The 12,357-nt window shown below is 49.6% G+C and overlaps 1 protein-coding gene across 9 annotated transcripts in view; it reads left to right on the plus strand.

The window, feature by feature from the left end:
- SLC8A1 (solute carrier family 8 member A1) overlaps nt 1–12,357 on the plus strand; it is a 122,480-nt gene that overhangs the window by 97,345 nt on the left and 12,778 nt on the right. For 5 of the 9 annotated variants that reach the window (XM_038133863.1, XM_038133864.1, XM_038133855.1 and 2 more), the window contains one exon: nt 10,782–10,888. In XM_038133863.1, coding sequence (XP_037989791.1) covers nt 10,782–10,888 — 107 coding nt within the window. Of the gene's footprint in view, nt 1–10,781; nt 10,889–11,231; nt 11,336–12,357 lie in introns of all 9 variants that reach the window. The other 4 variants (XM_038133856.1, XM_038133860.1, XM_038133857.1 and 1 more) reach the window with 1 other exon arrangement.

Genomic DNA, 12,357 nt, shown 5'->3' on the forward strand with positions numbered 1-12,357 from the left:
AGGATCTGCTGGAGAAACAGCATCTGGGAACTTTTCCCTCTCCTTGTCTTAACTAAGGGTTGCAGAAGGAAGGAAAGCAGCTTACAGGCTCTGGGGTTTGTGTGGGAATTGCCACTTCCATGTAACATCTGCAGTTCCCAGCACAAGAGAAATGTGCAGCTGGACCTGAGGCAGCCCCTGGTTAGCCCTGGCATGACGTGGGGCTGGAGAGAGACCTGTCTTCTTGGCCAGTGTGGTGGTGCTTGTCTTCTGATCTTTAAGGGTAGATCTTGATAATCTTAAATGTCTTCTCCAACCTAAATGATTCTGTGATCCTGTGACTGTTACAGGAGCAAATCCAGCACATGTGTGTCCATGGGGCTCTGCAGCAGGATATTTTCATCCCATATTCCATGTATCTGCCAGCCCTCTGATGTTATAGACAGACACTGGAGCTGCTGAGCTGGCCACAAAGGGTGGAATTTTTAGCCTCACACAGAGCTGGATTTAGTTTGCTCCCACAGGGAGACCTCCTCTGAGAACCTGAACACACAGGTCCAGGCTGAGGCCATCGAGTGCTGTGTCCTGCTGCCACAATTGCCATAAATGGGGCTGGCACATGGCTGAAACCTCTGTGGGCAGGGACCTTTCTGTATTGCCATTTTTAAAAGCTCTTGGCCATTTTCACGCAGGTACATGCAAACCAAAATATGGAAGTTTTCCCCTGGGAAAAGGGGAAGAGCAGCTGGCCAAGGCTGAGCCCGTCACAGGCACCCTGCCCAGCAAAGCCATCACAAAGCATTCAAGTGGCTCTTCCACTCTCACGTTTCTCTTGGCCACTTGGTTCCTCTTATTTTAGCTTTGTTTGAACAATCTCCTTGGTAACTGGAGACAGAAGCAGAATTTTTTCATGCTCCTCATCGGATTGGTTTCCTGCCTATCTCAGCACTGGGAGGGATCCTTGGCAAACCTGTGTTTGCTTTTTTGTTCCCACCACAGGCTTTAACCCCATGGATCACTGGGGACTTCAGGATATCTGGTGTCTCTTTCAAAGGGTTTTTGTGCCCAGAGTTTCAGCTGAGAGAGACATATTTCACGACTGAATTTATCTGGCAGTAAATAGGTGGTGTGTCAGTCACAGTGTGAATGGTGACTCTTGAAGTTGCCTACGTGCTCCTGACCTCCAGAATGTCCAGCAGCAGGGGAGCTCCACTGGAATGGCCTTTGTCGGGATGCTGCAGCCAGGAGAGTGGCAAAACCCTTCAGCAGGGGCAGGGAATGGCTCCTGCTGTGGCAGCACCCTCCAGCCACATCCCACAACCCTGCGCACGCCTGCCTGAGGACACTGGGGTCCTTCAGTCTTTTTGGAGCAGTTTCTGTGGGGTAAGGGCATTCATCGCTGACAACTCCTAAAGACTTGGAGGTGTTTGAAAAGGCAGGGTAAAAATCCCATCTCAACTGACACACTTTTTTCATCTCAGCTCTGGAGATGGAAGTCATTGAAAAGGAAGAAGCAGGGGAAAACCAACAAACCAAACAACTACCAAGTTGTCTGAAGATTTGCTGGGCTGGAGACAGCCCCACTGCTGGTACTCAACCTTAGCACGTGCTTGTCCTTGGCCGGAGCCATCCCCAAAGGATACAAATAGCAGAGTGAATACATGAGGCAGCACCTTTAGTGCAGAGATTTTGGGGTCATCTGTGGACTTAATGGTCGAAACAGCGTCCCTGCTTAAGGCAGCATTGTCCCAGCAGCAGCCCCTCTCTGGGGGTGGCTGAATACTTTATGGGGCATTGTCTGAGCTTGCTGGCCTTATCCCTGGATAGAAAGGACAAAAATGCAGGATCTGCATCACATCCCTCACAGGGCTTGTCTTGTGGCATAGCAACAGCATGGCAAGGCACTGGGGTGTAGCTCTCAGGTTGGGTGATGGTCTTCACAAATGAGCATCCGTGATGCTTCAAGCTTATGTAATGACAGCATTTCATGTGCTGGTACCCAGACACTTCACTTGGTCTTTTATACCATCAGGTAACCTCTGATACTGTCCCAGCATGGGGGACTTGCCAAAGGGAGTCTGGACCAGGTGGTGAACTCTGCATCCAGTCACTTAAAATGCTACATTGTGGGCATTCCACTTGAGCCTCCCTAGAACCCTGGCAGAGGATAACTTACAGCTTCTTCTAATAAAAGTTCAGCGTGAGTCTACTGTCCAAGTCATGAAATCCTTCACTGGGCAGGGGATGATAAATGTAGTGATGGCCAAGTGTTTATTCCTGCCACACCATCAGGAGGCTTTGATCCTGCTGCTGGGTCACCACCCCAAGGATTTCAGAGGAGTGTCGGAAAAGCAGGACCTGATCTTTAGGGCCAGCCATCAAATAAGAAGAGTCAGACTCATGCCTGGCTGAGCATGGAGCTGAAATGACGATGGATGCTGCTCTTGAAAGCAGACCTGCACATTCTGTATTGATGTTTGCCGTTTGAATTTTTGTGGCGTGCCCTCTGCTGTCACTGAGCATTCCTCATCTTCTTCTTCTTTTCCCAGCTGCTTTTCCAGCAGCAGAGCTGGCTGTCAGCAGCCCTGGCAGAGAGTGGCAGGGCACAATCAAGACTCCTTGTCAAGTGTCTTCCCAAATAAGAAGGGAAATTCTCCCTCGCCCTGATACCCAGGCAAGCAGGAGTTGAAATGGGCTTCCCTGGGAGGGAAACACTGCCAGGATTGATGCTAAGTCTTGCTGTAGTGGTGGTGCTGGAGCAGTTTATGCACAGCACATGTTATTTTGGCTTCCTTGAATCCTGATGCTGAAGCCATTCTGTTGGACATTGACCTATTATTTCTGGTGGTCCCCACTGTTTTATTTAGTCAGGTTTAACTCAGCAAAGTTTGCTAAACGATTTACAGAACTGCAAAACGCCCTTTTTTGCTGGCAGTTGCTCATTGAAATTCATTTTGTGGAGGCCAAAAGCCATATAAATAAGAGTGATATCTTCTGTTTGAGGAGCATTGTCATGGCAACTATCCAGGTGCACACGGGGAAGAGCAAGTCATATTTATTTGAAAGGTGAGAGCAATTATTGTCATGAGAGAGAACCTGGCTGCAAAGAAAAGCTGGATGTGTATTTGGGTGCAAGAAGCAACGGTGTGCCAAGTTTCTGTCCCCTTAATTACCTGCCTGCACTACCCACAGACCTGACTGCCCAGCCAGGGCAGTCAAGAGAAAATCCCAGAAAGGCAGACTAAGGGGAAATGCCAGATTTTGGCTCTTAACCTTGTAGGCTTAGAATTGGGATTTGCAGGCTTTTATTCTGAGCAAGGATGCTGGCCTGGGCTGAGCCCTGGGCAGTCAATCCTTTGCTTGCAGCACAGGCTGTATTTTTCAGGACTAATGCAATTTTCAGCTGGCATGGGCAGGGCTGTGCACAGCCAGGGGAGAAGTTATTTCTACTCTGTCAGCTTTCCTAGGTACCTTAAGTAATTGCTGCTGGGGGTGTTTTTGATCAAACTCACATCAAATGTGTTTTCCCTCCTAGTCATCAGTGGTATTGCACTCTTTGGGCAAGCTGTCCTTGGAGCTGCAGACACTGATCTGGATGGGTCTCTTCTGTCTGATCCCTCAGGGATCCTGCCTCCAGCAGGCACTCTGGGAGCTTTAAGGGCTGTGGATCATAATCACTACACATGCATGGCAGTGAGATTGGGAAAAAGCAGGAAAGCAGCTTTTTCCTGGTGTCACCACATCCAGAGCCATGGAAGAGGAGGCCACAGCTGGAGCTGTGGAAACATTTAAGCATGACCGAAGGCTCAGGCACTGGTTTGGGGCAGATCAAGAGAGTCCCATTCATCTTCACCCAGCTGGTCCCTTGCAAGATGTGACACTGGCAGATGGATGAAGAAGTGCATTAGTCAGAGCACAGAATTCACAGTCACATCAGAGCAAACATTGAGGATTTGCCAGAAAAACATTTCTGATCTGACAAATCCTTCTCAATATGGTCTTCCTAGGAGGAGAGTCAAGCAGCATTCAGTCTGGCATGTGAAATCATCTTACCTGGCAATCGTTGCTCCTAAAAAGTATTTTCTGAGACACTGAGCATCAGCTGTGCCTGTCATCTCCCAGCTATTCGAGCAGCAACAGCCCTCAGTCTTCCTGTCCCTGCAGACCACCTCTCATGCCTTGTGTTTCTGCAAGGCCAGGGAAGAGCAGGCTGGATCTTTTTCCAGGATTTTCCTGGTGGTGATGCTCTGGAGCAGGACGGTGTTATGTATTTGAGCCGTATGTTGTCATTTAAACTCAGCACATCCTGAGGCCAGGGGAGCAGTTGGTTTATGCAGACATGGAAATGACAACACAGCCCTGCGGTCTGATTGATTCGGGAGACCTTGGGGAAAGAGGTGGAGAGCACACAAGAAAATGAGAGTAGCCAGATGAATTTTGGCTCCAGAGGTGGGGGGAAGGTATAGAGGGACCATTTCCACTTCCCCCTCCCCTTGTTTGCGGTGTCCAGGCTGGTTTGCTCGATCGTTTTGGGAGGCATTGGAGTGTGAAGCCCCACGCAGACCTGGGCTGCTGGACCAGCAAACCAAGCTGCCACATCAGATCAGCTCACATCCATACTTCCCAAAGCATGCGTCATGCTTTGTTTCAGGCAGGTTTTCCTTTTCCTTCCCTGTCATGTTTGCAGTGTGCTGCAGGCAGAATTTTCATTAAGTACAGACATTTCATGTCAGCAAGGCTTGGTTCGGCAAAGGATCCTGCATGGGTGACTCATGGGACATCTTACACAGATGGGAACCCATCAGCAGGGACAGAAACCCTGATGAACCCTCTCCTCTGCCAAAGACCACTGTTGAGCAGCTAAAAGCACGTGTGGCACAAGGTCTTTCACATAATCTGGCCCATTTCTGCCCCTCTTCTGTCCCTCAGGAAGGTTTTTCCCTGCGCTGGCTGAGCAGGTGTCACATTGCCTTCACCTGTGTCCCCCACCACACACACACGCCCTGTGGCTGGCACAAACACCTCCACCGTGGACCTGGGTGTCTCTCTGTACATGAGGCTGCCATAAGGTGCAATTTTGTTGTCAATTGGTGAAAGAAAAGCCTCATCACCTCCTTTTCTTGCCAGCAACAAGCAACTTCCTTCCTCAAGTATCTGTCAGGAATTTGAGCAGGAAAGCTGCCCTTGGTGGTTGGTTCCAACCATACCCAGGGGTCTGGTCCAGGCTCCTCACTGTGACTGGGGCCCATTTATGTGGCCCTGCCCTCTCGCTTAGTGGCTCAGGTGGTGCCCAGCTGTGATGATGATGATAATTTGGGAGTTTTCTTGCCCCAAAGCCCCTCTGCACAGGCACTACCCAGTGACCTGGGCAAGGCTGGGAGCTTCCCAAGCCACGTGCCCATCTCCCATGGCAAGCTCTAACTTCAGCTAATTAAGTGACTGGCTGACAGGCAGACATATGAGAAATCAGTGTGGCAGCGTTCTGTGGGAGTCTGGGAGCCCGTGCTAGGACAGGCAGCACCAATGGACGTGGCTTTGCAATGCCACCTCCAGAACATGTGTCCCTCATGGCTATTCCCTCAGTGTAATTGATGGCCCTCTGGGTGGGAAGTGCTGGTCTATTGGGACATCAGGGCTGGCAGCATCAGGCTTAGGCAGCAAAACCCACTCCTGGCTGCCCAGCCTGGATGTTGTAGCTATGAATCTGCAGCTGAACATCCTCCAAGCTACTCCGGTGGCTCTCCTGGGCAATCAGTGGAAGCTGGATGGGTGACAAGCTGCAGAAGTGCATCATTCCCTCTGTTGATTCAGGAACAAGTGTCTGTGCAGACAGCAGCAGTGTGCCACATTCTCATGGGCAAGCTTGTTACTGACTGCTCTGACAGCTGGTTGTGTGTTTGTCGTTTTCCTGGCCCACTGGAGACACCACTACTGACTGTGTGCAGAACTTCTTGGCCATTCCAGCTCTGGCATGACTGTAGTTCTGAAAGAGAGCTGAGGAAGTGAGCCCTGGACTTGTGACATCTCTGCTCCTGGAGATCTGGCCCTGCCAAGAAGTGCCCTGGCTGATGTCCCCTGTCCTCCAGCATGTCCTGCCTGAATCTTTCCAGAGCTGGCTGCTGATGCCCTCCAGGCTCCCATGGTCCTTGCAATGCTGGTTGCTTGTCTGAGCCAGGAGAGGGGTTTCTGCCATTTCACTGAGCTAAGCAGTGCAGTGTAGATTGGGAATGGCAGGATTTTTGTGAACACACTCAGGATTTCCACAGGTGTGTCATGACTGCTGATGTTTGGGTTCAAAAGGAATGCAAAGGTCCATGGAGATCGTCACCAATCATTTCTGATGTCATTTGATCCCTTGAGGGAAAAGGCCAGTGCAGACAGGAGAGCTGGGAATTCCAGATCCTTGTATCTTTGCCCTGTGTTGTGCTCATCTTCTCTCCTGTGGTCAAAAAAATACTCATAGAGAAATATTTTGCTGTTGATCTCTTTCCTGCTCCTGGCACCCTGTGCCAGATTGTTCTAGCTCATTACATATGTACCTGTCCCTGCACACTCATAGGATTGCTCTCAGGGTGCCTTCCCTAGCTGGCATTTTGCTCTAAGCTTTGCTTCTGTTCTTGTCCTGCTTTTGCCATCGTACATTGTTGTAGCAGCTCTTCCCTAGAGCATCACCAGCCAAAAGGACTTTACCATGGGTAACTAAGGGTTATGTGTGGGAATGCTGTGATAAAAGACCTCTTCAGTTTTAATGAAATAGAGTGGTTTGAAATGAAAAGTCCTGGTGGAGAGCACTGGACTTGGAGCAAGGGCAGAGTTTTGTATGACACGTCCACAAAGCCACTACCCCTCTCCTGATGCTGCTGAGTGTCTGCAAGAGGAGAAGAGCTGGAGCTGAAATTCTGCAAGACCTGTTAACTCTTTGATTTCTAGTGTATGGAAATGGGATGAAATCCCTTCCCTCAGCAATTGCTTGGACTGCAGACTCAGGGAAGTGCAGTTTCTGGCACAGAAGTGCCAACAGTCGGATGGGTCATGGATGCCCTCAGTGTTCATGGCAGAGCAGGGCTCCTTAGCTCAGGTGAGATGGACCCAGCACCAGTGCAAGGAAAACACAGCAGCATCAGCCCTGGTTTGCTGCTAACTTGCCCATGGTATGACTGGAGGAAGGAACAGGGAGGTGTGTCGAGAATGGTGATTTATGTCAACACAGCACCTCTATCCCCATGATTCTTCAGAATTTGTTCTTTCCCACCTGCAGCATGACTGAGGGTCAAAAGAGAAAAAAATGAATCCAGCTGTTCCAAGGGGTGTGGTGTTGTGCACTCATGGGATCTTGAGTGTTTGGCTTAAATACTCAGCTGCTGGAGACATTCGGTTATGGCAAAAACACCACTGTCCGCCCCAAACCAAAGCTGATTCTTGACCTCTGTCTAGAAGGGGCAGCTTGGAAACACCCTCTGTATTGACCCCAGATTCCCACGAGGTGAAGAAAATGTGTAATGGTTTAGAGGCTGCTTTTATCCCTTGTTTTTTTCCCTCTGTCTTGTGGCTTTGGGACTCCTGGATCCTGGCCCTGCAGTGAGGGGTTTCAGGGTGCTAATAAGTGTCTCTTTGGTTTTCTGTTATGCACTATCACAGCTTTTTCTGGAAGAGCCCCTGAGGCACAGGAGACAGAGATCTTAAATAAAAAATTTCAGCAGCTACTTGTGCTGTGGGGACTCTGGTCTCCCCATCCTGCTGCGTCCAGCTGGGAACGTCCAGGGACAGTTGCTGCAGGCAGTGCTGTGTTGCTCTGTGAGCCTCAGGCAGCCATCCTGGCTCTGCCCATGCTCCACCTCATTCCCACCACGTCCTGGAGCTGGGAGAGGAGGGAGAAGCAGGGACCACGTGGAAGGGTCCAGCAGGAGCAGGGGGACATCAGTGCCTGTCCTAGATTGCCGTAGCCAGCAGTCCTTACTCTAATGCAGGATAAAAGGTGCAGCTGCCTGGCTCTCCTCCTTTGCACTGACCAAGCCCTGCCACGTGTGTGCAGGACCCTGGGAAGGGGCTCTGTAGCAGGCACGAGGCTGTGATGGAGATCAGGCACTCTCTAACAATAGCCCATGTTATTTTCACGTCCTTGCTGTTTCTCAAACACCATTAGGAGGTAATCCTTTCCTCCAGGATTGCAGTCTCATCCCAGGGACAGTTTGCCTCAGCAGTTTTTGCTGATTGGAAATTCACCCAGAGAGCAGACTTGCCATTTGTTCTGCCTGCCCATTTTCCCAGCAGCCTTGTGCAGAAGAAACAGCAGCAGCACACAAGTCTACCCAACACAGACAGGGCACTTGTTCCCACCCTGGAATGATCACTTGGAAAACTGCGTAACACCACCACCTCCTGGCAGTGGCACTTAAAGCCCCATTATTCTGCTTTATTCTGTGAAGTCTTATTGCTGTTGTATCTAAGCATCAGATTTTTTTTTTTTTTTGGTTTTTTTTCAATTGGCACACAGATTTCTTTTTGTGAGGGATAATTATTTTGTGGGGCTTTGAGGAGTGCCACACATGGCAAGCCAGAGTACACCCGTAGGAAGTTTATGTCTTGATGTCTCTGTTGCCCTCAGAATTTAAGAAGGTACCTCTCTTAATTAACTTTCCTGAGGGGATTTTTCCTGCATGAGGCCAGGATGCAGTGTACATTTTAATGGGAGCTGTCAGGAAAATTATTGATTTGGTTAGTAATGTTTCTGAAATTGTGCCATTCTGGTAATTCTATCAGGTTCTCTTTGAAAGCTTAACTGAGAGCATGTTTATATCCTTCATTAGTTTTTTAATACATGATAATTTCCCCTAACTCATCAACGCAAAGCAAGATCAGCTGCCTGCTTGGTAACCATTTTTCCTGTGTACAAACCTATTGCAGCAATAATTACAAACTGAACAAATTATTACAGATATTCATTATAAAATACAATTACACTGAGCTGTGTTGCATTGTTACACTTTTCACAGCCATCACTTGCTGTTGAGTAAATGGTTTCATTAAAAGCATGAAGGGCAAACTTAATACACTTCTGACTCACAGCAAGCAGCACAAGAAATCATCCTGGCTGTTCCTCTGAGTGCTTGAGGTGTTTACCCTGAATGAGTAGAAAATGTTGACTCTGCTGCCAAATACTTGTCAGCTTAACAGAGGGGCTCTGGGTGGCCAGTGCAGATGTGCAAGGAGAGGAGAAAGCCAGAAATCATGGCAGTGTGGCCTCAATTTCACTCCCCAAGAGCGTGGCTTTCTTCCATGTTTATGGGTTTTCAGTGCTGGGACCTGCCAGGAACAGCAGAACCTCCTTCATCATATCTTGGAGCAGCCTTGGGGCTGCTTCAGCTTGTGCTGGGTGCTCGTAGAAAGTGCAGAGGAGCCATGGGTGGGATGGGAAACATTTCTTCGAAGGACAGGGCATTCAGGCTTGGGCTGGGAGGGAACTGTGAGAAAGCTGGTTTTGGTAAAAGCATTCACAGAAGGGCAGTGCTGTCAGGCGAGTGTGGGGGGAAAGCAAACCCAGCCAGAAGCAAACACAGGACTACAATCACTTTCTTGGCTTTTTGTTTTGTGCTGTTACTTGTCTGGATCAAGATGAGAGCCAGGAGAAGGTCCTGTCCCCACAGCAGTGCCAGGACAGTGAACAGAGCCCCCAGGGAGGAGCAGAGGCCACTGGATTTCTGTCTGTGTTGTTTTTGCAATGGCTTTGCTGTAGGAAGGACCACAGTAGCACAGGTCCACAACCCCATGTTTGTACCCCAGGTTTAGCCACCTTCTGAGAGCAGCTTTCAGCCAGCTGTGTCTGTGAGTCCCTGAAAAGAGCTGAAGCACCTCTGTGCTAATCTTCTTCCTCTGGAAGAGCAATTTTTACTTCACTGGGTGGCTCAAGGAGCAAATCTCTTTCCTGGTGGTCACAGCCTCCTGTGAGGCTTTCATCTTCTGTGGTGTGTGCTTGTGGCTATGCTCTGAGTGGTGACTCTGCCTTCAGACCTGTCCTGATGATGTTCCATGGGCAAATTCAGCAACCTCTGGGTCATGTGAGAGGGCATTGCTGCTCAACTCTCGAATGGGAGAGGATTAAATCTTGAAGGCTTGGGAAAGGGGTTGTTGCTTGTAAAGTAAAATTTAAGAAGCAAAATCACACCATCAGTGAAGCTTTCCATGTGCCTGCCCTAACCAGAAAGGCCATTTTTCCTTTGCACTCCCTTCATAGAAAAAGTCCTAACTCCAACATCCCTTTCGAGCTTGTAAATCAGAGCCTCCAAAGCCCAAACTCAGCAGCTGATCACAATGTTGTTCATGAATCTGCTGAGCCTGGGGAGACAGGGCCTCTTCCATGCCAAAGCTTGAGCAGTGCATCATGCTTCCAGGGGCTTGGTCTGTGCTGGTTCCCAGTGCTGGTGCCCATGCAATGTGTGCAAGCTGCCAAGGGGCTGTTCTATACCCCAGGTTTTTGGAAAGGGACATGTCTTGCCAAGACACCTCTGGGGGAGGTTGGCCCAGCCTGGCCATGCCAAGGAGGATGGCACCTGCAGGTTGCTGGTGCTCTGTGGTCCATGCCCATCCTGAGGCAAGCTTGGCCCATTGGCTCCTGCTCTTTGCTTTTGACTGTGCTGTCCCTCCAGCCTGTGCCACCAAAACCACTGTTTTCTGTCCACAGCCCCCTTTTCCTGCTCTTCTCTTCCTCCTCTACCTTCTTCTCCTTCTCCTGTTCTGCTCCCTGTTTCTCCTCCTCCCTTTTCCCCCCTTACTCTTGAATCTCTATTTCTTCTTCTCTGTTCCAGCAAAACGATATCAATCAAGGTGATAGATGATGAGGAGTATGAGAAAAACAAGACCTTCTACCTAGAGATCGGGGAGCCCCGGCTGGTGGAGATGAGTGAGAAGAAAGGTGGGGGATGTGCTCCGGGGCTGAGCCCAGCCTGTGTGTCCCTGTCTGGCTCACTCATGTCTGGCACCTGCAACACTGAGCTCACATCCCCGGTGCCTATGGAAAAGGGCAGGAGCAAGGCCACTCCCCATTCCCCCTGAGCACAGCCTGTCCCCAGACCACCAAGGCACGACCTCGGCCAGGTGGTGAGGATGCTCCTGCCCTTCCCCATATGCCCCAGGGGGGATGTGCAGCCCCTTTCCCCCAGCCAACCATCTCAAGTCACCACAGCACCCGGGCGGACGTGACCTGCATGTGTGTGCGATGCCAATCATGTGTTTGCCTTTGTCTTGTGTTCCCACAGGAAATTCATTACCCTTAGAGTACTTGACCGTGAGGAATATGAGAAAGAGTGCAGTTTCTTCCTTGTGCTTGGGGACCCGGTGTGGCTACGACGAGGAGTGAAAGGTGTGAGAGTAAAACCAGACCAGCTCTCGAGGCGCTGCCGCTTTCTCTGTGTCTCCCTACTCTCACACTCCTTTCTCCTCGCACTTTGGCTCCTGGCCGTTTTGCCCTCCCTCCTTTGAAGCTTGGCCGCTGCACCTTTTTGCTCTGTTTTCTTCCCTCTTTCGTTTGGAGAGGACTCCATCCCACCCCAGGGAGCAAGCAGTGCTCCTGGCACCACCCGGAGCAGCCGGGCAGGGACGGGGAGCGTCACCAGCCCCCAGAGACATTTTGGGAGTGCTGCCCTGCTGTGCCTTCATTTAATCAAAGAGAACATCCAGCCTCGACAAGTAAAAAGGGCAATGCTGCATCATTTTTATCAGAAGATAAAACAGCTTTCACTTGAGATAAAATGCATGGCCAGAGCAGTAATTTTAGCCTTTTTATACTGGCACTAGGATCCGAAAATAGACGAAAATCACAGCCCAAGTAGGTAATATCATGAGATGCAATCAGTTTAGGTAAATCAGGTTATGCTCAAATGAAGTTTCATGGCTCTGCATTGGATAATAGCTTCTCACAGGAATAATAAAAACAATTTCCTCTTTCATCACATTTCTAAACGAAATGCCAAACTTCCCAAAAAGACAGAGTTCACCTATTTCCCCATGCTTTTTTTTTTCCTGCTAGAAAATTAAATGAGGATTAATGGCAGTGGCTGGTTCTGCACACTACTGGTGGCTGAGCAAGAAGCAGTTTTAGAGTTACTTAAGAGATGGACCATTATTAAAGCCTTTGCAGAAGATTTGGTCTGTCTGCCTTGGAGCTGCTTTCTAGTTTCTGGGACATCAGCTCTCCCTCCAGCAGGCATTAGGCTGTAATATTTCTTTGATCAGAACAGAGAGGGCCCTCAGTGGTCCCCACACTGAGTGGGAACATGCCACTTTCCTCTTCAGCTCAGGTGCTAAGTCAGCTGCATCATCCCCTCCATCAGCTTCCCTGCTGGTTTACGTGACTACCTAACAAAAGCTGGGCTAAAAAATCAG

The sequence above is a fragment of the Motacilla alba genome, chromosome 3, assembly GCF_015832195.1.
Source record: "Motacilla alba alba isolate MOTALB_02 chromosome 3, Motacilla_alba_V1.0_pri, whole genome shotgun sequence".
NCBI classification, from domain to species: Eukaryota; Metazoa; Chordata; class Aves; order Passeriformes; family Motacillidae; genus Motacilla; species Motacilla alba.